Source organism: Zonotrichia albicollis, chromosome 2 (assembly GCF_047830755.1).
Source record: "Zonotrichia albicollis isolate bZonAlb1 chromosome 2, bZonAlb1.hap1, whole genome shotgun sequence".
Classification (NCBI taxonomy): domain Eukaryota; kingdom Metazoa; phylum Chordata; class Aves; order Passeriformes; family Passerellidae; genus Zonotrichia; species Zonotrichia albicollis.
The window spans coordinates 69,676,633-69,703,281 of record NC_133820.1 but is presented as its reverse complement, the minus strand read 5'-3'; the positions used below and the strand labels follow the sequence as shown (position 1 = coordinate 69,703,281).

The following is a 26,649-nucleotide window of genomic DNA, read 5'->3' as shown; positions in this document are numbered from 1 at the left end:
GATGGATATCAAATAATATCTTGTTCTACTTTATGTGCTAAAAGATACATTAATTTGTCAGTAATTAGATTTGTATAATACAATTTAAAGAAAATTAAAGATTGCTTTAATCATGAAAGATGAGCTAGCATTTTGCAACAATAGTAAACCCTGAAGTTGCCATTAAATAATCTGTTCAGTTTGCTGTAGTTCTGTGGAAATTCTTGGTTTTGAAGCAATCTCATTTTACCTTTTTTTTTGTTTTTGTTCAGGTACATGCAGCTTTTCTTCTCAAAACCATCGAGATGCTGCTTCACAGACTGTCCCTGCTCAATGTTTAGAAGCTGTTGACTCAAAGATTGTTGTGGGTTCTGCACATCGAAAATCATCTGCCAGATGTTCTACTTTGATAGATATTTTGGGACTTAAGGAGCGGTCCTCAGTAAAGAATTCAGTTACAACCTCAATTTCTGATCCCTGGATACAAAGGAGTTTCTATAAGCCATATAATCCTTCTGATCAAGGTGTTAATTTTTTACGTAAAACATTGTTTTCTTCCTCTCCAGCTGAATCCTCTGAGTCAGATTGCTCCAGCCCAAGCCCCATCATCTTCTTAGATGAAGAAGGGTATCAAAAAAGCTTGAAGGCAAAACTTCAGCTGCCAAAAATTCCAGTAGTAAAAGATGGTATAGAGGATTCAGACTCAGAAGTGAGTGAATTTTTTGATAGTTTTGATCGGTTTGATGAGCTGGAACAAGCCTTGGAAAACTCTTGTAAAATTATTAGGGATCCCATCCTAGGGAATCCTGCCCAGAAAAGGAGGACTGCACATGAAAAATTGTCTTCTGCAAGCCTTACGATGAACCCTCAGAAATTCAAGTTTGATCGTCCCACTCTGCCAGCCAATGTAAAGAAACCAACTCCTCGCAAGCCGGAGTCACCGTACAGCAGCATCTTGGAGGTCCCGGATTCCCCTCGCCCCGTGAGAACATCAGGGGAGGAGAATGGAGGATTCTTCAGCCCCATTAGAACATCGGCCTTCAGCCCCCTGGGGAGCTGTGGCTCCTCCGAATGCCTGTGTCGAGTTAATCTTGCTGGAGAGGGGACAGGTCCAAGTCACCGTGGTGCAGGCTATGACAGCTACTCAGCATATGCTGACAGTGTTTCATGTGAAATACTGGGTTCTGTTCTTTTTTCTGAGTCCTCATCAGAGCAAATGTGTGCAGAGAATTATTCAAAACACAAAAGGGTGACTGTAAAAGAGAAGAGGCGGCAAGCTACAGATCTCAAAATGAAAACTAGTAAGGAACCAGAGAAGCAAACAAAATCTAAACATAAGTCACTAATGATAAGAGACAGCATTCAAAAGTTTGCAACTGAATTGGTTGAAAAAAGTTTTGGCAGTGCATTTAAGGACCTCCAAAAAGGTGTTTCTTCATGCACAAATGCACTTTGCCATTTGGCTGCTAGGTTGACTTCTTCAGTCTTTCAAATGGCTTTTTATGAGATTGGAAGACGTAGAGCAATCTCGCTGAAGGAGCGTGCCATTAATGGCATAGCAAACTTTTTGGTGAGCGAAGCTATAACTGGTGCTTTGAAGGAGTTGCGTCAGGTAAAGAAACAAATATTTAACAACACTGTTGCACGGTTTGCAGCAGATCTTGCTGAAGAACTTGTGTTTGAAGGAATTATGGAAGTATGCCAGTTTTCATATCCATCAACACCTACTGCACAGTCCTCATCATTTGATTATGAAAACAAAGTGGTAAGGTCCTATGCCCGAGATTTGTCTGAATCTGTCATTCAGGAGGCATTTATTGAACTATCTCAGGTTGATGTGACCTTCACAACACAAGCAGCCATTAGTGTTTCCATGGACAATATCAAATATGTAAGTGCAGAAAGTATGTTAGAGTCAACACAGACTTCCACAGTTTCTCCTAATTTTAATGATAGGGTAGCACAAAAGCCAATCCAGGACTCCAAGAAGGAATATACAGTACAGCAGGCTCTGTTTTGTACCTCTGGTGTTGTGAGTTCAATACCTGTGCCCTTAGCTGGAAGAGCCCTTTGTCAGCAGCAGGTTTCCTCTGATGCTTACAAAGTGAAAGTATCAACTGTTCCAAATGCTGATGACAGTACAAAAATATTCAAAGACTCCACTCATCCATTTTTCTCAAGCAGAACGAGAGAGGAGGAAGTTGCTTCTTTCAGAAATATTTATCTAACTTCAGATCATGGTCAAAGTACGGAAAGTACTCCATCCCTCTTCTGTAACCAGAATGATACCAAACTAACAAATAACAGATCTGCGATGAACAATAATTCAGAATTAACAAGTGGGTCAAAAGGCATTAATACTTTCTCTGGAACTATGGTAGATATGATAGTAAATGAAGCTTATGAAACCATAACCTCATCTAGAGTAACAAAAGCAGTAGAAGAGTATTCAGATTTTTTATCAAGAAAAGTAATAGATAAAAAACCTAATGTGCAAGGTACTCGTGACGACACCCCCAAGAGCATGTTTGCAGATCATTTGGCCAAATATGTCATAAAACAATCTGTGGAAGAAAGTAAAACTGTGTTATGCGACGCCAGTGAGAATTTAACATGTAATGTGAGCTCACAGACTTACAGAGATACCAGTCAAAAAGAACAATGTTTGATAAAGAAGCAAGAGGCTGAGAAGCAAAGTAATGTTTCTATAATTGTGGAACAACAACAGTTGCCTTTGAATAATCCATGTAAATTTCTTACTCCAACTCATTCTGTTCAGTGTATTTTAGAATCTAAAGATTGTTGGCAAGAACAAAAAGGAAACAATTTTTCTTCAAAATCACCACCACCTTGTTCCACCGTGACTTTTGCTAGGCATGTTCTAGAGGACTGTAGTGACACGGGAAGCTGTTCAATAACATGCTTAAACAAGCCTTCCAAAAAAAGTGATACCCAGAAACTATCAGCAGGAGCTTTGAATTACGGGCAGACTGATTGTTTTCTGCATGCAAATAGCTTGCCTTCAGAGATGTTTGGCAGTGAAGGTGCTTTGCAGATGGAAGAAAAATCAAGCCTGAAACATGGAAATACCTGTTTAGTGCCCGACACACCCCCACCAACTCCTCTAGTACCATGCCAAAGTAGTTCTGACAGGAATCTAAGAAAACTGTCCAAGAAACTCAAGGGAGAATTAGCAAAGGAATTTGCACCTGCAACACCACCTTCTACACCCTACAATCCATCCACTGCCGATTCATCTGAAACTGAACATGACTCTTTGGAAAATGAGGAATTTATGCTGAAACTCATGTGGTCGCTTTCTGAAGAAGTGGAAAGTAGTGAAGATGAAGATCATTCTGAAGTGCCTGTTGAGAAAGGGGAGCATTCAGCCAAAACAATTCAGTATGCAGATAGCCTAGCTAGCCACATAATTTCAGTAGCGACTGAAATGGCTGCTTCCCATTTAGATGGGAAAACAAATGAAAGAGAAGCTGGCAGGCAGGCTCAGTTAGGGATGCAAAAGAAAAGATGTAGATATACTGCATTTGTAAATATCCCAGAAGAGACATGTAATTCCTTGTGGAATTATGCAGGTGATATGGCAGGAAAAGTCATCAATGAGGCCAAGAAAGTAGTGAAATCAAGGCATTGCAAGCTGTTGAGGTTGAAGCGGGTTAACTGCCAGGTTAAAGATTGCTTTTATGTGAGTAAAAGCGATAAAGATGGTAATTCAAAAGAATGGTGTGGCTCAGTACAGGACCAGTGGCTGGGGGAGAGAGATTCATCTGGGCTTCCTTTACCACAAGGTTCAGGCACGACAGGTTTGACTTCCAAGTACCCAAGCTGTGAAAGTGTGACTGACGAGTACGCAGATCACGTTATCCGCCTTCTGAAAAGAGAAGGAGGTAACGCCGAGCTCTTGGTGGATCAGTATGCCAGCAGACTTGCTTACAGGTCTATCAAATCAGGCTTGCAGCAAGCTGCTAGAAAAACCAGATTCAGATACAGCAGAAAGACATTTCCTGGGCAAAATGCGCAGGTAAATGGTAAGCTGGAGCTGATCAAAGCAGGGAATAAAGATGCAGTACAGCAAGTGAAAAGCAGCATTCATCGCTGTGAAGGTCAAATGTTTGAGAGGAGTGTCTGCACACAGAGAACGGAATGTTCAGGGTTGTTACATTTTTCTGAATCGCTTGCTCACAGTATCACTTGTGATGTCAGGAAGAAACTGAAAATGTCGGGAACATGTTTGCCGAAGTCTCTCACAGATTCCTGTCTGTATAAAAAGACTGAATTTGATGAAGTCACCGGGGATCTCATTAAAACAAGATTTTCTAGAACTTTTCTTCCTTTCTCCCCAGATCATAAACTCTATCATAGTACAGGTAATATAAATGAAAATGGCTACAGTGAAGGTATAATTCAAGCTATAGAACAATATGCTAGGAAAGTAGCAGATGATACTCTAGAAATGAGTTTAGAGTCAGCTGTTCTCCATGTGGCTGAAAGCAGAAAAAATGGGGATAAGCTCTTACACACTGAGAAACTGTCTCCTTTTCCTGGAACTGTCTGTAGATGCTGCAGTATAAAGGAACATCGGTACTGTACAGAAAGTATGTCCCATCATCTACCTGCACAAGGATCCTGCATTCCAGTGAGGCATTTTCTTCATTCTGGATTGGGTGGTGCCTGTCAAAATTCAAGAGTGTTTCAGCTTGATATTCCCAAAATTCACGTTGATGTAGAGCAGAGGACAGTGTGTTCTGACAAGGGGGCTACTGCAGCCATAGAGAAAGCAGAAAGAGAGCTGAGTTACACAAGTCTGACAGCTGACAGTGGTATTGGACAAGATGGAGTCAGTTTTGCTGAAAGCCTTACTACTGAAATAATGACATCCGCTGTGACTAACATTGGTCAGACAGTTACCATAAGGTAATATTAATTTTCTCTTATTGTTGCATTTTTTACCAGAAAAAGGATTGTTAATACAAATATGTGCTCAGAAGGAATGTTAGATATATTTTCTTAGAAAGATACACTTTGTGTTCTGAATGCTTTCTTTTTGTTCTTCTGGTTAAATCACTCAGAACTAGGGAAAAAAAGCTTTTTTCCACCTATATGAGGTTGAAACCAAGGATATGTACGTCAGCACATATGTTCTAGTAGGTGACTAATAAATGGAACTTTTTGTTTCGACTTCAAAAACAGTACCTACAGTTGTACATACTAGTCCTTACAGGTTTTGTTGATCTATGAGCCATGACAGAATCCAAGTGTGTTCCCCGTTCATACTTCCTCTTCAACATCTGATGCTGGTCAAATGAGCCATTGCTTTGTTGTATGAAGACTTCATTTTTTATTATGGCTGTGTTGGGATAGTGTCTTTACTACTAGGAAAAAAAGCAAAAGAAAAATAACCTGTTACTTTAAGAAAAAGCAACTTACTAAACTACACTTTAGCTTATAAAATAGTAATACAATAACGAGGGGATTGACTTTGAAATTCTTGTGTATTTAGCAAAGAGTAACATACTGTTTCCTTTATTAGGCTTATAAATAGGAAATATGTTCCACAGTAAATCTGTTGCAAACAACTGTTTCCTCAAACTGATTGTGCTGTGACCATTGTGAAATCTTTAGCAATCCGTACCCTTTTTTTTTCATTTTGAAGTAATTTTTACAGTAGGACTGAACTAAATTTTTCAAGGTTTGATATGAAACACATAAATACTAAGAGCATAAAAGTGGTCTTGAGTATATTGTTGGTCTTCGCACAACAGGGTTGAGTCTTTACTTGATGTGTGACTAAGGAAAAAAGTCATGTGGTGATGTTTTTCTGTACCTATGGTATCAGAGATGACACTTTTATTTAAAAATTCTAATTAGAATATGCCAACAACAAAATGCAGGATTCAAAGAGATACTGTTTGTTATTAAGTTTGGGGCAAGGAAGCGTTATTAGAATTTTGCTGTGACAGAATTTATAAATATTTCTTCTATCGTCATCTAGCGTGCGGTATGTAATGCATATGATCCTTGAGAAACTGCCTTGTGTGATGTAGACAACTGGTGCTGGTATAACTGTAAATAAAAATGAGAAAAATGACCTTTTTTATTACCCCGATGAGTTCCAGTTCAGGAACATATTTGTGCAAATTCGTGCTCACTGGAGCAAAGTGTTAGGAATGATGTGGTTAAGGTTGCCTTTCTAAATAGTGACTGTTACTGTGGCTGCTTGCTATATGGGAGTAGGCTGATCATTTTTCTTGAACTTCCTACTGCTTCATATATACATATATATAGATAATCACAGTGTGCACATGAAAGTTAGTTCATAACTGCATGTTCTTATTTTGTAAGGTTTTTTGTTTGGTTGGTTTTTTAATAAGGAATTCAGACTTTTTTAAATGAATTTTTTTAAATGTCTTCTAAAGTTAACTTCTGTGGGGTATGGTTGCTTGATTGGTTTTTGGATAAAAAAATTAAACTTACTTCCTGAGGGGAAAAATTCTTTACAAGTCATGCATTGCTACACTTTCTTGAAGGAGAAAAAGAAATCTTTTTTTTGCAGAAAACTTTCTAAAAAATGGAATCCTAATATTTTAGTCACCAGTTTATACTTAAGCACTTTGCCCTCAGTAGCAGACTACTTAAGTGCTATTACTGAAGGCAGGCCAGGGAAAATGGCCAAACTGTTCTAGGGTGAACAAGTTCAGAAATGGTAAGTGTTCTGCTTGGCAGGTGTACCTTGATACACAGGCTGCAAGGCTACAGTGCCTTCTGTGCTTCATAGCAAATAATATTCCAAATGAGAGAATTCTTTGTACCACTCTCTTTGATTTCTAATGAAAGAATTCCACATAGCAATCCCTGATGTAAGCCTGTTGATGTTTCAGATTAATTTGGTTGCACTATTTCTTGTGTTCAGAATAGGGCACAAATTAAGGGATTCCCCACCTTTTCTTTTCCTATGAAATTTAATGTCTTTGGAATGGGGTTAAATTGCTGTGAATGAACTAAACACAGATCAGCATGAAATGCAGTGATGTTTTTGTCTTAAATTTTTGTTTAGCTCTGTTGGAAGAGAAGGATTTCACTCTGTTGAATCTGTTGTTAGCCAGCAGATGAGTCTTAGTATTGGTGATGATAGCACTGGGAGTTGGTCCAATCTAAGTTTTGAAGATGAACATCCTGATGAGAGCAGCAGTTTTCTTCACCTAAGTGACAGGTAATTATAAAGATGTTAGTATAGTTAAACAGTTACCTTGACATCAAATAACTTGTCATCAAGTGATATTTCTCCTGGGGTTTAGGGGAGAAGAGATTATTTTTGTCTTCAACACACAATGACTTTTTTATTAAAGATGGCTCTAATATCATGATTTTGTTTTCTTACAAAATGTTGTTGGCCATGAATGTTCATACTCTGTAAAATATATGGAGAGTGCATTGTCATTGATGCCAGGGAATCACATCAAGTAAAACTATACATACAAAATTTAAGTATTAGCAAAAGATGGAAGCATTTTAAAAACAACTACCTTGTGCAAAATAAAGCTTGAGAATAAAGTTTATAAGTTGTGCTCTAAAATATTAAAACCTAATCCTTGAGAAAATGTTTTCTACAAATTAATTTCTTTTTGAAAAAAAGTAATAGCTTAATTTCCATGCTGAGCTTTTACAGCTATTTTTGTCTTTTTTGGAACTGGAATTTTTAAGCTGCTCTAACTGACATTGGTGGAGTATTTATATACTGCCAACCATAGAATTGCAGGTGTGTAATACTGGAACTTACCTGTTCAAGTTAGTAATATTTTCTACAGAGCTTCTCAGTGTACTATTCCTGGCTGTTTGATAGCTAGCAAAGATTAGAATGGCAGTTCTAAAATTTGCAATGTCTCTGCCTGTTTCCAGGGAGAATTATACTGAGAGTTGTGGCCCCAGCTTCTATAGAAGGAATGTATGAGGAATGAATAAACTTAGTTTTTTGTGACTGATATGAAAAAGTTCAGCATTTCTGTTGAAGAGTAGCAGAAATGGGAGAGAGATTTTTTTCTTTAGTTAGTACTTCCATCATTGCTGCGATTAAAGAAAGTATGTGAGACATGTTTGCTTATGTAATATCCAACTAGGTTATTTGGTACCAATGTGAAACTGCTCATTTAAATGTTTGCAGTATTTTCCATGTTTTGCATAACTAAATAATTTAATCAAACCACTACTACAATTTATCACCCATGCACCTTAATAAATTTGTAAAAGCATGCATTAACTCTGAGTTATTTTAGTAAAACATCATCTCTTATGAAAATGATGATGCAAGTGAAAATGATTATGAAAATCTGAGTATACGGGAGAATATTCACTATTTTGGCAGTTACACAATAAAATATAGCTAGTGATAAAGGGAAAATGTATAAAAAAATTCTGGACCAGTAGTGCCTGTGTTGTATTTGTGATTTATCATTCCCAAAACAGACGTAAATGAAAAGAAGGTAATTTTTATAATTTGAAAGAAAATCTGTGGCTCATTAGAAGAGGAAAGACCTGAAGTTAACATGTTAGTTATAGAAGGGGAGACATAATTCGGATAGTAAAGTGTTGATGGAGGAAACAGGCATGTGCAAATTGATCAGCTGGTTTTACAGAACTAATTGTGGCTTGGTAACAGCATGTGTGTTCCTCTGTATTGCTGAGCTTTATCAGGTGGAAGCAAGAATCTGGGGTTGTTGCCTTTTGTAAAAAAAGATAGCCAGGGGGAGACCTGTAACAAGCAGAGACTCAGCGATAATACCCTGTTGTGGTTTAACCCCTGCTGACAACTAAGCCCCACCCAGCAGTCAGTCACTCCTGCCAAGGTGGGATGGGGGTGAGAGTTGGAAGAGTGTAGGTGAGAACACTCATGGGTTGAAATAAAGACAGTTTAACAGGTAAAGCAAAGCCAAGCACAAGCAAAGCAACACAAGAAATTAATTCACTGCATCCTGTGGGCAGCTCCATTAAGATGAAAAGTATTTAGAGAACTTGCTAGTTAGTTATGCAAGCAAGTGCTTGTGTCTTCTGCTTTTCATGCCTAAATCTGGTGACTTAAATTTAGAATTAGAAAGTTCTTAAGCTTTCTCTCTAGTTGGTTTGTAGGTATAAGCATAGGCATAGATAGAGGCTTTCCATCCAGCATCCAGGTTGGGTTATAACTTGGAGCAGAAGCCTCTTGCTTTTTTTGTTATTCTTCTGCTGGGTCTTGTTGAAGAGCTGCATGAACAATTACAGAGGCATTATGATGCCTTTGTCTGTTTATTGCTTGTTTTGTGGTTACAGAGTTTATTTAATAGACTGCCAATTTGGCTGTTAATTAGGAAAAGGTTTAATCTCTTATACCTCACTGCAATCATATGGCTCAATATATATGATTATTTCAGACGAGGATTGACCTCTTTAAAGTGCATTGTCTCTTACCTAATCAGAACAGTAGTGTGCAGAGGTTACTCTGTTAGATGACAAGTTCTTTATCCTTTAGTTTGTGGACCAGCACAGCTTTTACTTCTATTTTTGTTCTGCATTTGTAACTTCCAGTGAAGGAGGCACTGTGAGTGTAAAGTATTAATACCAATAGTCTATATTAACGTTTTTTTTTATACCTGTAATTTAATGATTTAAAGCCAAATTTAATATTTCATATAAAGTGTGATAGTCTCACACAGTAGCTCGAGAAGCGTTTTTTTAGACCAGGTTTACATTCTCTGCAAATTGGTTTCTTCAGAAGCTTCTGCTCTTTAATTTCCTTTTTTCTTTTTTCTTGTTAGCGTAACGAGAACTCTTTGAATTTTCTTTGGACATGTAGTCTAAATAAACAGTAATGTACTGAATGTACAAGTTGCACTTGCAACTTCTTAAATTTTTTTCATGTTATTAGAGTGTGTTTATTTTGTAGACTTGCTAACCTGCTGTTCATTGTTTGGAAATTGGGATCCAAGCAGGCATGCTGGAGAGCAAGAGACACTTATAGGTGATAATGTTACTGGCAAACACTTGAAAGAGATCAATGTCTGTCTCTTGAAATGTTTTCTTCCCCGATTGTGCTGTTTGCCATGAGTGGAAATGACCTTCAACAGTCACATAAAACTTAGGTGGAGAAAGCATCTTCCTGCAGCAATTCTTCTCTGCAGTTACTCCACAGCTTCTCATGCCATCTCTAGTAGGCAGTCTGCTTTCTTGAAGAATGCTGGATATTTGGAAGTCCTGTTCTTGGAAGGCTTCCAGACATCCTTTGGGGGTGGTATGAAGTGGGGGAATGAGATTTAATCATATGAGTTGCTCAGTGTTGTACATATTGAAACTGTGCTGTTTATAATGACTGAAATAATTGAGTGTAAGAACATGCTCAGTTTTTTCAGTTCCTTGCATTGGGTTGAATGTAGTCACAGAATAAGTGCAGAGTTTTTGTGAACTGTAAATGAAGTAATCTCTTCAGTGTTGTTTTCATAGATTTAAAAACCTACTATTTTAAAAGATCAACTTAGAGAACAATATTAAAAATGAAAAAACCCAATTCTTTACTCTAGGAATTCCTTCTCATCAGGTTGTTGGAAACCATTACTGGGTTTTTGGAGTGAGATGGAAGGATTTTATATTGTGAAGTTGTCTTCACAATGCATAATTTTATTAACTGTTAGCTGTTCCTTAAGCAAATAATACAGATGTAATCTATTTTCTGATGAGTAATCCTTTTGAAATTGTTAACTTTTAGAAATATTAAAGCATTGTGCTTAGACCTGAGGACAGAATTGCTGCTAGCACTGATCTGAAAAATTAATGAGTACAAATTAATACTTTCACCAGTGTACTGAAACCTGCTAGTTTTGCATTATTGTGCACATTGCTGCTCTGGATGGCACTGAAAGCCATGTTTGTTCCAGTAAACCTAGAAAGTTTCAGTGCTCTTGCATTAAATGTCTTGACAAAAGAGTTGTAAGGAAAATGAAGGTTCTAGTTTGAGCTATTGTTCTTTTCTAGTTCAGCTGTCTTCTCTTCTTCTCCTGGCAGTAATGGTAACAGCAGTAGCTGGAGCAGTCTTGGTTTAGAAGGGGATATGTATGAGGAGAATTTATCCTTTCCAACATCAGACAGGTTGGTTGAGTTGAGAAATATAAACCAGATGGGTTCCTCATAATTAATGCATGAAATCATCATTTTTGAAAATAAAAATACAGTACATTTTTTATGCTGATGCATTATTCACACTCTTCTCACCTAATCACAATATGATTTTTTCATTAATTAATCCACCCTGAATGATTAAATTTTTCTGTGCTAAAACTGATTAATGTATTTTGCTTGCAAAAGGGTCCCTTTTTTGCATGTTCTTGCCTGCAGTTTTATAAGTCTTTAGATTTACTTTTTTTTTTTCATGCAGACTAGAGCTTGCTTCCTACAGGATTTCTGGGGTTTTTTTCCCTTTAGCTTGTGTAAACTTTCAGAATTGCATAGTAATTGATTTTTATAGACCACTTAGGCTTATCTACAGCTATTCATATCTGTGACATAAGGTGGCTGAACCTTTTCACATATGAAGCAAAACTATTAAAATCAATAAGTAGTACCTTTAACACCTTTCTCATTTCCCTCTTCTCTCTTCTTTTCCTAAGAGAAAATCTTGTGATGTTGATGATAAGTCTGTTTACAACATGAAATGGTGTGAGAAGCAAAGCTGCTTTTCATGATCACTCCTTAATTCTTTTATGATTTTGTTGTTGTTCAACCTTCATTATAGTTTTAGAATTTACTACATTTACTGTATACATTGGATTGTATTCATATTTTTGTTTTCTTAATTAAAATACAGTGATGGAACAGAAGATGAAGATTCTAAGGATGCTGTAGAAGGTAATATCACTTCCTGCATATGCTACTGTTCTTGTCCTGTGCACTGTACATTAATTTTTTTGTTAATTCTTTGCCTTTATAGTCTGCAAAATCAGGTGACAACTCTGTCATCTCTATTCATCATAATCAATGACAGTCAAGCGTCAGAATTTTCAATTAAAGCCCTACATAATCCTCTTAATACACTGAAATTTGCAGCCTTTGGGAAGTGCTAGTTACTTACTGATGCTTACATAAATTTAATAACATAAGGTAGGGAACTTTGATCAGCTTGTTGAAAGTGTGAATTTGTAGGCAGAGCTTAACTTTTAGGAAAAATATTTGTTAAGGAGCCATGGTGTCATGGTTTGACCAGGAAGAAGTGGAAATTCTGGGAAGCTGTGGTCAAACCAATGAAGGTTTGGGTTTCATACTGACACCTGGTGTAGCCAGTGGGGTTTGGACACACCTCCGAGAATACACAGGGGTTAAAAGCAGGGCACTGCCCTGGCACTTCCTCTTTGGACCTCGTCGGGCGAGGAGTTCAGATCTCTCCCCCGTCCGGCCCGCTGCTGCTGGGCGGGGGAGGGGCCAGCCATGCGGTAAGGCCTGGGGCCTGGACAGAGATGGTGTTGAGGGGGCTTCAAGGATGGAAGGGTGGGGGAGCCCCAAGAGACATCGGGCAGCCAGCCCCCCCCCCCTCCCCCCCCAGGAGAGCAGCCAGCGAGAAGGGGGAGGAAGACTGCCCGGCCGCAGCGGCAGCGTGTGGGCAGCATGCGTGGGAGCCGTTCCGGGACCGACAGACAGAGACTGAAAACTTTTAACCCTTTCTTGCATGATTGGGGCCTTACAAAAATGCTAATCCTCCTCGAAGCTGAATAAGAAGGGAGATGAGAGATGAGATGACTTGGCTCGGAGATTGTGGAGATGATTGGATGGGGAGAGATGATTTGGAGTGGCCTTTTGGCTGGACTTTTTCTTGTAGCCATGGACTCAGTTGTTCCTGTGACACAGACTGCATTTAGGGGGAGGCAGTGCCTCAAAACCAGGAGGGTTCATTTGTGAGGACCCCCCGGCCCCAGGGGGTTGGAAAAATATGGGGGGGACAGTTGTCCCAAAAGCAGAGACTGTGCCTTTTTGGAGTGAGACAAGGCATCCTTGAAAGACCACCCTAAAAGCAGCTCTGGCCATGTCTCGGTGGTGAGAGCACTGAGCATGGAAGGAACATGTCACAAGCGGCAAATGGACTTTCCGGGCGGTGCCGAAGTGACAAGGAAGCATCCGGGATTTCAGTGTGTTTCCAGAAGCCTATGGAACAAGAAGGGCTCCTTTTCCTCTTCATGAACTGATGTTTGAGTATACTAAAGTGTCGTGCCGGGCTGGGCAGTTGTTTTGAGAGAATGTATTGGATTGGGAAAGTCAGGTGGTGGGGAGGAGGAAAATGGTTTTTTTGTAAGGTTTTCAATTTTTTTTCTTCTTTTTCCTTATAGTCTCTCCCTATTTTCCTGTAGTTTAAGTAATAAAGTGGTCTTTATGTTTAAGTTGGAGCCTGTTTTGCTTATTCCTGGTCACATCTCACAGCAGACACCAGGGTGAGGCATTTTCATGGGGGCACTGGCTCTGTGCCAGGCTCAAACCATGACATTTTTTGGTTCCCTGACCGGGAATCGAATCACGGGAGAATGATGAGGTAAAGCTGTGAGATGAGACCAAGAAGAATAAGGAAAGCATGTACTAAGTTAAGGTAGATAGATAGTCATAGTGAATTTAAGGTATTGTTGTGTAGAAGTGTTTTGTAATTTTGTTGATAATTTTAGAAAGTGTATTCTCGGAAGGTGAAGGGTGGAGTGTCATGGTTTGACCAGGAAGAAGTGGGAATTCTGGGAAGCTGTGGTCAAACCAATGAAGGTTTGGGTTTCATACTGACACCTGGTGTAGCCAGTGGGGTTTGGACACACCTCCGAGAATACACAGGGGTTAAAAGCAGGGCACTGCCCTGGCACTTCCTCTTTGGACCTCGTCGGGCGAGGAGTTCAGATCTCTCCCCCGTCCGGCCCGCTGCTGCTGGGCGGGGGAGGGGCCAGCCATGCGGTAAGGCCTGGGGCCTGGACAGAGATGGTGTTGAGGGGGCTTCGAGGATGGAAGGGTGGGGGAGCCCCAAGAGACATCGGGCAGCCAGCCCCCCCCCCCTCCCCCCCCAGGAGAGCAGCCAGCGAGAAGGGGGAGGAAGACTGCCCGGCCGCAGCGGCAGCGTGTGGGCAGCATGTGTGGGAGCCGTTCCGGGACCGACAGACAGAGACTGAAAACTTTTAACCCTTTCTTGCATGATTGGGGCCTTACAAAAATGCTAATCCTCCTCGAAGCTGAATAAGAAGGGAGATGAGAGATGAGATGACTTGGCTCGGAGATTGTGGAGATGATTGGATGGGGAGAGATGATTTGGAGTGGCCTTTTGGCTGGACTTTTTCTTGTAGCCATGGACTCAGTTGTTCCTGTGACACAGACTGCATTTAGGGGGAGGCAGTGCCTCAAAACCAGGAGGGTTCATTTGTGAGGACCCCCTGGCCCCAGGGGGTTGGAAAAATATGGGGGGGACAGTTGTCCCAAAAGCAGAGACTGTGCCTTTTTGGAGTGAGACAAGGCATCCTTGAAAGACCACCCTAAAAGCAGCTCTGGCCATGTCTCGGTGGTGAGAGCACTGAGCATGGAAGGAACATGTCACAAGCGGCAAATGGACTTTCCGGGCGGTGCCGAAGTGACAAGGAAGCATCCGGGATTTCAGTGTGTTTCCAGAAGCCTATGGAACAAGAAGGGCTCCTTTTCCTCTTCATGAACTGATGTTTGAGTATACTAAAGTGTCGTGCCGGGCTGGGCAGTTGTTTTGAGAGAATGTATTGGATTGGGAAAGTCAGGTGGTGGGGAGGAGGAAAATGGTTTTTTTGTAAGGTTTTCAATTTTTTTTCTTCTTTTTCCTTATAGTCTCTCCCTATTTTCCTGTAGTTTAAGTAATAAAGTGGTCTTTATGTTTAAGTTGGAGCCTGTTTTGCTTATTCCTGGTCACATCTCACAGCAGACACCAGGGTGAGGCATTTTCATGGGGGCACTGGCTCTGTGCCAGGCTCAAACCATGACACATGGCAATGCATCTGCATGGCTGCCTTCAAAATGCTGAAGAAGTTACTCAAACTGGGCACATTAATCTTGGAAGAGAGTCATAAAAATAATAAAAAATTGATGCATTTGCTACTTTTCCTCTCTTCTTAGTGAAGTATAACATAAGGTCTATCCAGAATCTTGTTACAACTTTGTGGTTTGTTAGAAGATCCCTGTGGTCTGGTTCCAGTGTGATTGATGCACCAGAGTTTGTTAACTGAAATGAGAACAGCCAATACACAGTGTGTGAAGATGGTTTTAAGATGAGCTGATGTTGTAACAGAGGTCTTCTTTATGTTGGGTGTGTTCTGAAGATAAAATAAGTGTTTCCAGGAAGGTCTGCTACTTCCTTACAGATGATACTCTGCGTTGTTGCACATCTTCAAGTAGTCTTAGTGTAAGCAGAAAGATGTGTTGGTTGGTTTGGAGGTTTTTTTCTCTCTTTTAAAGCTCTTGGAAAATGTATCTAAGTAACCAACATCTCTTAATTGTATTAAATGAGATGTGACTCTAAGGATATAAGAAAATAAAGTTATATAAGCTATATTAATGAGTATTTTTTCCTTAGAATAATTGTTATTAAAATATTTTCTACTATGTAGGTTTTAATTTGCTTTTTTTGGTCTCACCTTTAAAAGCTCTGGCATCTCAAATATTCAAATTTCTCAGTTAGGATAGTGATGGGATTTTTTTCTTTACATGGTTTGGGTGTCATCTACTGTCTCTAGTGCAACAGCCTGCTTTATACTGTATTTTCTTGTGAAATTTTTCCAGTGTAAGTTCCTCACCTTCTCACTATTGTTTTGAGAAGGCTCTTTCTATTGTGTAGTTGTAGGACTCTTTAAACAGCGTGCTAGGTAGAACACTTTGTACCTGGTGTTGTACATTTGGAAGTTCTGTTCATGTCATACCTGGAAATGTCTGGCTTTTTCTAAGCTGACTGTGCCTTGGTCACCAAAGAATTTGAATCAAAGCCTTATTATCAAAGATACATCTATTTTATAATACTAAAAAATGTACCAGAATTTCCCAGCAATGTTACCACAATGCTTTCCACCCACTGTCATAATCTTTTAAGAAAGTGTTCTTTCTCCTATAAGGAAGTTAAATTTTGGGGCTCCTAGACAAATAATCTGTTATCCACTGAAAGGACTGTTTGACAGTTTTGCTAGTTAATTTTCTCTTGCTTTTACTTCTGGGGGAATCTGTTTCAACTTGCTTGACTTTGCCACTTGGGAATGAATACCTTGTGTACCTCAATTTTCATAACCTTAGTTGGAAGAGTATTGAGATTGAGCTAAAGTCAACATGAATAAATGTTTTTGTTGTTGATATATTCCATGTTTCTAGAGTCAAGTTCAGTAGTCTGGAAGCAGTGACTCCAGCTTGGAGAGCACTACATATGTGCCTAGTTGTTTCTGGGATTGTGATAAAGGATCTCTGTGGTAGCTGGATACAGAAACTCAGCTTGGGAACAGAGGTTGACAATACTGTAGTTCCTAAGTGTTATTAATACAACTACTCTTCCGATGCTGTACAAATTTTTGGAGCTTATGCTGTAAAAGAAATGTTGCAAACTGGATATGCCTCAGTAAACCAGCGGTATATTTTGGAAAAGTTCAAGAGGCCATCTGATCCGTTCAGGAAAGAATTCAGAAATACATACTTCTTAAAATGAGTTAAATGAAGGCATAGCAAAAAATAGCAGCTTGAAATGGAAGGAGCTGATGGACCATGTGAGAGCCATTGCTGCTTAATGAACAGCAATGAAAGTCTATGCTAAATTTCTTGTCATTTGGAATATACATTATAGTTTATGTATCTTTTAATATGTAGCTATGTTTGCATGTGGTTGTAAATGGGATAAACAGTACTTCCTAATGGGAAAGTTCTGAAACACTTGCGACCAATCTATTTTTTTCCTTTCATATTATCTGTGTACACTAAATTGAGGGGTTTTTAAGATAATACAGTCTATAAACAGTGAACTACAGAGATTTTTTTTGAAACAATTTTAAGCTATAGATTTGCTTGTTTTATATTTAATGTTAGGTTTGGAGCAAGTGCGAAAGACTTTATCAATAATGAATATTGATCTGGAACCAAATCTAGTGGACCCACAGCTCAGAGCAGCCCTCCAGTGGCTGGCAGCTTCTGAAACAGAGGTGTCTGACCTTCACTTCCGCGACACCGCTGCAAGGGAATTCGTCTTTGTAAGTACTCGGGCCTGATGGGTGGTGGGAAAGGGGAAGGATTTCCTTGGCTTCCGTTTGCTGTGATTTACCAGCTGCTGTTACTTCATTTGCTGTTCACTGCTGAGGAAAATCATTATTTAAATCCTGAGAGGTCAAAGTGGGGCAGCATGTTTCACCTGTGTATATACCATACATAAATCAGTATGCATCAGAGCTGATTTTTTCACTTCTCCACTTACAAGTGTTTTACTCCAAAAAGGATGCAATTACATAATTTCTGTTTGGTGAAATTTAGATTTCTTGAAGCATTTTTTACTTAGTATTTAATTGTTTATAAAATGAATCTTTACAAGAACTTGGTCATGCAAATTTTTTTCTAACTTCATGTGTTCTGCTTAGGGTTGTTTTGGTTTGTGGGGGTTTTTTGTTTGTTTATGTTTTGTTGGGGTTTTTTCACAGCAAAGATGCATTTCTTGTGAGAAAGAAGTTTAGTTTTGAAGTAAATGTTATGTCTTTATTCTGTAAGCTACTAAAACTAAAACTACAAAAAAGAACTCTCAATAAGATTCTTTTATTCTTAGGTGCCTTTACTTTCATTTGATTAATCAGACTTTCAAAGAACTGGGCATTAGCAATTTGCGTGTCTTTGGAAAGGCTCAGTATTTTGGTATGCATGCTGTCCTGAGTATTTCCATCAGAAACACATGAGAGAAACTTACTATTCCAATAAAATCATAAAACCTTTTCTTTCATGGCTGCACACCAAACTACACATGACAATGTGGATTTTCTTACGTTAAACTTATATTTTTTAATCAACCAAGAAATTACTTGAACATTACCTTGTTATGGAAAGGCTAACTTAATAGATATATAGGAATTGTCTCTAATGATGAGGTTCATAGGAATAATAATTATAAAATATTTGTATTTTGTGACCTGATAATGTGAAAAAATGCTAGCATGATACCATTAATAGCATTTTAACAATTAAGATCTTGGCAAAAATGACTTACTGTACTTACCAGGATATTAAGGAAGAAAAAGCTTGCTCTTGGTTCTGAAATTTAATATTGACTCTTCAGCCTGGGGCTTTCCAAAGCTTACATCATCGTGTCAGGAGAAAAGTGGAGTTAGTGGGAGGTAAAGGTCAGTATGACAAAGCAGACTCCCAGAGCTGGATGGATGTGTGCACTGATGGTGCTTAGTTACTGGAGACTTGTGAAAGGTGCCTAGAGGCCAGTCCAGATTGTACCTGGTCTGCATTCTCCCAAGAGAGGCTCCTGCCTTCCTCACACACAAAGAGAATGATAATTTTGGAGTGTTTTTCTGCCTATGTAACTGTGTGGAATGTGTATATTGGATTTTGAGAGTAGGAAGTTTTGCATTCTTATTTTAAATAACTCAGAAAGTTTGGAAAGGTTGTTTTGGCATATAGAAATATATGCCCTATGCTCCTTTTCTGGAGCTTGGTATGTTTGCTTTAGAATTATTTCAAGAATATATTTGGCTGTACATTAGTTCTGACAGAGTGGACTTGGTGCTTCCGTAAACTGGAAGGCAGTTTGAGAATACTTTTCTCCATTTCTGTGCTATTTGAAATTATTTGGTTTACTCCTTATATGAATGCTTCTTCTTTGTTACCATTTATAAGTGCCTTAACACAAAGAAGAAAATACATCACTTTTTCTGTTCTCACTTGCTTGGCTGAGCATTCTCTGGAGGTTTTTGAAGTTTTTTTCAATGAGTTTGGGTTAGGGAAAACAGTCATTCTGACCTCATGAAATCTTTTGCCTTCTCTTGAAGATCTGTTCATCTGTTTCAATAGTTGATCAATCTTGTTGCAAATACTCGGGTAGAATAGTGGTAGGACCCACAAGTGTTAATAATAATTTATTTTCTGTGTACCTGAGACACGTTTATCTAACAATATAATGTGAAAGACACAAAAGAGATGGCAGATGCCTCTTTTAAAAGTTTTTCCCTGAGTCCCTTGTTCTTTGGCCAGCTCTGAGTAAAGAGACTGCAGAGCTGTGGTGCTGAGATTTGAGCCAATGCTCCAGGACACACAGGGAAGATATATATATATATATATATATATATATATATATATATATATATATTAGCTGGCTGTGTATCTGACCACGACTCCAGCTGCTTTAATAAGATGACATTAATAAGAGAAGAGCACTCTGGAAAATAGCAGTGTCTGTTATGTGTGCTCTCTTAAAAAATGATAATATTTTTCTACTTGACACTTCAGTTATAAATTGATTCTGAGTTGACACCTGAAGGTAAGACCTTCTGGCAGGCAGTAGTCATGCACTCCTGAAAATGCTAAGTAGTTAATTGTCTCAGTTAGTTTTATAGATTATTTTTAGTTGTCCAGATGCAGTAGTGTTAAAATAAATTGAAATTTTGTTTCCCTCCCCGGAGGCAGAGAATGATTACCTGTTTTTCATTCCATCCCACTTCCCAATGGGACTGTTCTCCGTTCCAGACGGAACTCGATTGGAAGCGGTCATTCCCAGCTGCTGCAGAGCGCAGCGCGGCCCTGCAGGGGGCGCTGCAGCCCAGCAGGAGCCGTGGCCGCTGCTGGTCCCGCGGCGTCTCCCGGGGGCCCCCGGGCGTCACCCAGCCCGGCCTCTGGGCAGCCCGGCGGGCCTTAGAGCTCCTCGGAAACAGCCATGTGCTGTGTAGGCAGTGCGTGAGCCCTGGAAGGGAGCAAAGGCTCGTGTTAGCTGAGCGCAGCAGGGTGCTGAGCCGCCGCTGTGATGTGGCTGCAGAAAAGGCAGGCGGGCTCCTAGCGTGTACCAGGCAGGGTGTCTGTTGCTTGCAGCAGCTGGGTATGAACTCTTACTTAAGGGTGCTTGTTGTGCTCAGCAAGGCAGAAAGACTTTAAATACCTATGTATGTAACAAAATATATTTGTTAGGAGGATAACAAGAAATCAGTAAATTAGAATAGATCTTGACTTCTGTGAGATGCCTGACAATGTGGATATGCTAGTGCCTGGATTAAAAAACCATATGTATTCCATTTTTGATGAGGCCTTACTTACCTGTTGAAGAGTCTTATTGTGAGTAAACTCTAATATTTCACTTGTCTGGCAGGAAGAAACAGATTGGTCATCTAAAGAAATAGTGAGATTAAACATAAAATTAAAATTTAGGTGCCAGTTCTGTAGTTTTACTGTAGTGGAAAACTTATTTAGACCAAAGTTTTATATTTCATTTGCTGAAGTAGGTATTTGGACATTAGCCACACTTTCCTCTGGCAGAGGAAAGAAAAAAGACCAATCTTTTGTAAACCAAAAAACATCATTTACAAAATTGCATGTTGTAGAATATAAAGCTCCTACTTCCTGTGCTCTGCTTTGAAATTCACAGAAATAACTACAGATTTCAGTCTCTTCTTATATAGAAAAGATGTCCTTAATTTCTACTGAGAAAAGTTGCCAGTGTTCAGAATAAATTATGCTCAGGATTAGAGAGGATTTTTTGCATGTTCAAGTTAATGTTTTTCTCAAGAAGTTAATTGTTTGATACATGTTTTTATAGCCATGTTCTTTCTGTCAGTCCTGTCACCTGCCTTGTTGCAGATGGAACATCAGCTAGGTAAAGAAGCAGGGAAAGATTGTCTTCCTTTTTATTTTTTTTAGAACTTTATATTGCAATCTGACAGGTCTCACAGTAGAAACTATATGAATTTTTAATTGTGTAGCTGTGAAAAATATTTCCCTGAACACTGTGTATTACTTTTTTTAAACTTAATATATGGAATGTCTTGGTAGGGACTATAAAAGGGGTTAAAAATTTACAGCTCCAGGGAATAAGTAGGGTGTCTAAATTGTGTTTAAAAAATTCAGCACTGACAGGTGTCCAGAAAGCTACAGAGAATACTTAGTTTGTGTGGGTATTTGTTTATTTATTTAAACTAAAACTTGTTAGGTTTTTACTCCTGGGCAAGCTGTCAAATTCATTCTTTCCTTAGGGTAGGCTTTCTTACACATATAGCTGAGCTTGACACATCAGCAATGGAAGATTTTTTCCTTTGGGTCCTGGGGGGAAAGAAATGTTTTCAACTACACTGATCTCTGCTCCTGAGTGGTAGTTTAACTTAATCATCACCTTTTCCTCCTCTCCAAGATGTTATAATTTCCCAACACTGAAGAAACTGTTTTCATTGAGGGTAGTGTCTGTGCCACCCCAACCACACTATATGTTGTGAAAGGAAAATCCACATCCTTTTATTAAGACAGAGTTTTGTCTTTTTATACATGCATTATTGGCATGGGAGGGGTGGCAAATGTCTTAATCTTGTGTTCAGAATTTCCTGTTTTCTGCAGTCCTGATGAACCACAGTCCTCATACCTGTGGCACCACATAATTTGAAAATGGTGCTCCCTCCAGAAGAAAGTTTTGTGAAGACTGCCCTAAAAAAAAGTGCTCAATTCTTGCGGAAGTTTTTGTTTTTATAGATGTGGGAATAACGATTAACTCATTACAACTGATCTCTTATGATCTAATGTTTCAAGAATAACTTCTGTAACTTAATCAGCATGTCCTAGTCAAAATATTTTGTGTTCCCCTGTTTCCCCTTCAGCTTTCCAGAAGACTGAGAGAAAGAGATTGGAAAGTTGGAGATCTCTTGCAAGCAGTGCTGAAATATTGTGAAATGATAGAGACGGCATCGGATGGAGAGCAAGCTCCGAGTAAATCTCTGGTCAGTTGGCTTCTGGAAAATGTCTGAAAAACCCAAAGATGCGACACTCTTCACTTCATTCCTCTTCTGAAAGGAGATAGAAGGAACACAGATGTGTAAAGTAAAATTAAGCTAGTGAATGTTTAAGTAATAGTCAGCGTTAAAAGACTTTGAGGTGAAAGTCAAAATAGCTGTGCTGTGCTTTGTGATACTGTGCACATGGTATGTTTATTCAGTCCATAATCGGTGTTGTCCACCCACGCATAAATTGTATTTACTGCTGTGTTCATACCACTGAGATATTTATGAACAACCCTTGTCTATGATCATAGTCCACAGGAGACAGTCTCAGACATGATATTCAGGATTCCCTTGTGCCAGGATAGCTTTCTCCCACTCCTTTGTGTTTTATATTCACAGCAGGACTAAGAGCACTGATTTCAGCAACAAGCTGCTCTGGAATACCTTGCTGCAGAGAGTGGAAGAAATATTCATTTTGGCCAGGTGTTACATGCCCAAGAGCAGCATTGCCAGGAAGAAAATTGTGACCTGCCCAAGCAGCCCTGTAATACAGTCTGGCTTCATAGCCACCCTTATCAGTTTTAAATTTATGTGAAGATGGGATAGTCTGCTCTGAAATTGCTGAGGTGCAAATGCATGAATTTGTTGACTGCTGTAGAGCTGGTAACTTCTGGTAGAAGGGCAGAGTTTGAAGTTGAGCATAATTTCATATGTAATTCTTTAACAAGGTTTACTGAAGCTTGCCAGTCAGATTTAAATTGCTAAATTTTTTACTGAGGCTTTTTGTATGCAGATACTTCTGTGACACTAGTTCTGTGTCAAAGAATTTGTATATTAGTCTCTCACACAGATGTGTTAAAAGTAGAAGATAGAAATTTCTGAGGATTTTGGCCATCTTTTCGAATAGTTTTAATTCCTTTCCAAGAGCCACATATGAATTTCCTTTTTATGAATAAAGACAATGTTGTTACTCAGTGAGCATGGAAGTGTTTAGCAAAGAAAGCTAGTAAAAATGTAAAGGGGAAATTTCTTGCAAATTGATTTTTCATTTTTGTTAACTACTTTCACTGAATTTTTTTAAAGGCACTTTTAATTGAGTATTTTTAGCAGTCTTGTCAGGTTTCTCACCAATGCTGCTGATCTGCCTTTCTGTCCGAAGGGAAATCTGAACCTTCACTTATCCTGTGGTTTGAAAATGTTTTTTGGGATTTGTTTTTTTATATATCCTTTGAGAGAAAAAGGCACATGCTGGTGATTACCAGGTTGCCACCTAAAACTTGGTAAATAATCATAGAGCATTACTGATTTTGGATTAACAAAAAAATCTTAATAGCTTTTTCACAGAAAAATATACTGTTGTTATAGTACACAGTTTTGTGATCCCAAACAAGGAGAGATACGGTCTCCAAATCTATTCCAGATTTTTAATGGCATATGTACAATTCTGATTACCCCTACCCCATGAATTGCTACGAAGTGTTGCACTGGTAAATTCAAGAGCGCTGTTCTTGCAGTGTCGTGGTGTTTCAGGAGAGCATTCCACTGGCCCCTTTGCAGAGGCATGGTTGGTTTTAGTCCTCTTTTGTCATCTGGATTTCTGCCTTGGATCTCACGAAGTTCACCTTTCTCACAGAGCCAAAGATTCTTTGTGTTTTTGTATGTGCACATACATGTGTTCACGCATGTGAATGGACACAGGTTTGTTTATCTGTGTGTGTTTGAGATCTCATCGCTGTGAACTCCTGGTGCAAACTTCTACCACTGAATTAAAATTCTGTTATGCTCAGTTTATTTCCTCACTTCATATATCATTTCACTGATTGTAAAATCAATGTATGTGGCAAAAAGACCAAAAGCCACTTCAAGGTCTTTTGTATTGTTATAGGTAATACAATCCAGGCATCAGGAATTCCTTTTCTCTGGAGCCAAAAGCATGGCAGAGGAAGTTATTTAATTCCTATATTTGGAAGGTAGTTCTAGTAGCAAATATTTTTAAAGAATTGTACAAAGGTTGTCTGGATTTTTTCTTCCTCTCCCAAATCCCCTGTATTCCTTTCCCCCCCTTTTTTTTTTTTTAAGTTTGATTTTCAATGTTGTTTTAGACAAAAATTTGAAATAATTCCCTGGCTATAACACCTTCCCCTTAACTCAGCAGTAATATACTTGTACAAATTTACCTATAAAATTGAAATGTCAAGGAAATAAAATGTTAAAAGCAGTGCCTCATGACTAGATTTTTCTCACCAAGTGGAATTTCAGGACATGAGGATACAGTAGAGTATAGTAAAACGTTTCTGTACAGTGAGGAAGATATTGAAAGTATTCCAAATATACAAAACCATACATTTAAAAAACCTACAACACAAAACAGAGCAAACAAAAAACGCTGCAGGAACAGCCATTTCTTAAACTCATTTATTCAAAATGGTGGATTTTGTAAACTTAGTGAAGTGCTTTTTTCATTTCATTTACTTTCTTGTAGAAAGGCAGAAGATCACGCCATTCACAAAGCTTACAACTATTCACAAAGTTAAGTGGACAACAGTTGCACTGAAAAATATTTTTTAAATGGAATCCTGTTTCCAGACTGGATCAAATATGTTGTGTAACTATTGATTGGTGTTACATTAAGGAAAAATGGTTTTATTATCCTCTGAGGCAAGTAGCGTAGTTTCCAAATTTTCATGGGAAAAATAGTATAAAATACTTCATTTTTACTGAAAACAAGCCAAAAAAGCCCAAACCAGTTTTCTACACAAGTTGTTTTAAATTTCTTCAGAATGACTTGACTTTCCTCCTTCTGTGTAAAGTTAAAAAGCATTACTCTAGCCTGGCAAAATTATTACAATGGAATAATTTTAATAATCCTTGAAAATCATACTGGGACTGTATCTAACTGGTGATCTCTGCCATATTAGTGAGAAAGTTGTTCCTTGCTAATGCAAGTCTTAAATTACATTTTCACTGAGTTTGTTTAAAACTCCTGACCACAAATACAGAAATGTAAGTGAAAACTCTAAAAACATGAAGGGCCGTATTCTGGTCCCTTTAAAACATACAACTCTGCTTTATAAACAAACATAATAAGGTAGAGTTTGATTCATCTTGCATTTTTGCTGTATGGTAACCCTTGTAATTTAATTTTTATGTTGAGGAAAGTATATCCTTGGATGTTACTGTTTCAGAAATCACCCAGACACTTCATAAATACATTTGGTGTTTTAAAAAATTGAAGTGTTTTGATGTTTTGTAAGATTCTGTAGAAGAAGCACTTTGAGAAACAGTCCCTCTGTAAAGCAAGTTAGCAGTGGCCATATTTAAAACTAGTTTAAGCATTCATAACAGGGTGCATAAATAATACAAAGAATGCATAAAGCCTTAAAATAAAAACTGAACAAAACTCAAGCCCATATTTGAAAATTAAAGAGGATTTGCTGTCTCAAAACAAGGATGTGAAAAGGCAGCTCAGATAATGTGTGTGAATGCAATTTCTGTAGTATCTTTGTTCTTGAGTTTTAGAAGATTGTGTAAGCTTTTTAGAAAAAAGCGAACCAAAACCCAGAAACCCACATTCCGAGACTAATTAGGTCTCTCAAAAATGGTATCAGATTTTAGTGTTACATTTTCTAATGTAACTTTGTCTGGGACCTTTTCTATGAAGAGAGACAAATTGTTGAAGATGGGAACACAGTGAGTAGTAAACACCAGCGCAAACCCCTGTAGTTCTAGACAGTCGATTTGCAAAGAAAAATACAAGATTCAGGAATGATTTTTATTGTAAGACATTTGGCTTTTCAGCAAGAGCCACTACTGTCAAGCATTTACTGTACTTGAGTCTGAAGAGGCAGGTACAGAGCCCAGCCACTGTAGTCACTTTATTTTCTATCATCTTTGTACATTCCTGTTGTATAGCTGGTGTTGTAGTTTTAGAGGGCCTTTGTTCTAATGTCTGAACAGTATTTAATAATAAAATTTATTATAATTTGCTGGAACTGCTGCTTATTTGTGCAGTGTTACAGTAATTCACAGCCCAGTTAGTAATGCAATTGTATACCAAAAGCAGTTTGAATAACTAAATGTTTATGTAACTGTACTCAATGAATATGAAGGTCTTGTACTGTATAATGGTGACAAGTTTTACCATTTTAGTAACTTAACTATATTCAGTTTTCAGATTATGAACTCCAGGTTGCACTAAATTTGTCCTTGTTTTAGCAGTGGCTTAAAATAAAACACATTTCACTGGCTTCGAGAGTGCTGTCGTTTCTTGTCAATTCATGGAATATTATTTTTCTTTTCAGCAAACACAGCTAAGAGCGGTCTTGGTCGGTGGCTGTGTGAGGAAGGGTGTAGTGAGAAGTGCATCAGTAGATGGCATACTTCTTACAGAGTTAAATTGGAGTCCTGCAGGGGGTGAGGACCCTGCTTTACTGTCTTTGGGTTGAAAGGTGAGCCCACAGTTCCACTGGCATGCAGTAAAGCGTCACATGGACTCTACTTGCAGCACAAGGGGCCTGCAAGAACCAGTCAGCTCCATCTTGCCTGGAAGCTGGGTTAGTAAGGTGGCCTTGGTATTTCTGTGTGGACTGAGGTTGCTTTGTCCAGTATTTGGGAAACTAGCTTAGAACTCAGCTTTAGTCTTCTGGACAAATCCAAGAATACTCTGCTAGTGAAAATGTACGAAGCAGGACATTTTGCAGGTTTCTTCACTATCCTCAAGTGTTTTGGAATCTTG

General features: G+C 38.6%; 1 protein-coding gene across 4 annotated transcripts in view; it reads left to right on the top strand.

Moving 5' to 3' along the window:
* AKAP11 (A-kinase anchoring protein 11) overlaps window positions 1-26,161 on the top strand; it is a 47,094-nt gene extending 20,933 nt beyond the window's left edge. The window contains exons 7-12 of one of the 4 annotated variants that reach the window (XM_005487305.4): window positions 252-4,911; window positions 7,052-7,207; window positions 11,023-11,106; window positions 11,822-11,862; window positions 17,047-17,207; window positions 21,795-26,161. In XM_005487305.4, the coding sequence (XP_005487362.2) occupies window positions 252-4,911; window positions 7,052-7,207; window positions 11,023-11,106; window positions 11,822-11,862; window positions 17,047-17,207; window positions 21,795-21,941 (5,249 nt within the window). In that variant the 3' untranslated portion in view covers window positions 21,942-26,161. Of the gene's footprint in view, window positions 1-251; window positions 4,912-7,051; window positions 7,208-10,992; window positions 11,107-11,821; window positions 11,863-17,046; window positions 17,208-21,794 lie in introns of all 4 variants that reach the window. The other 3 variants (XM_026793645.2, XM_026793647.2, XM_026793646.2) reach the window with 3 other exon arrangements.
* Window positions 26,162-26,649: the final 488 nt, after the last annotated feature.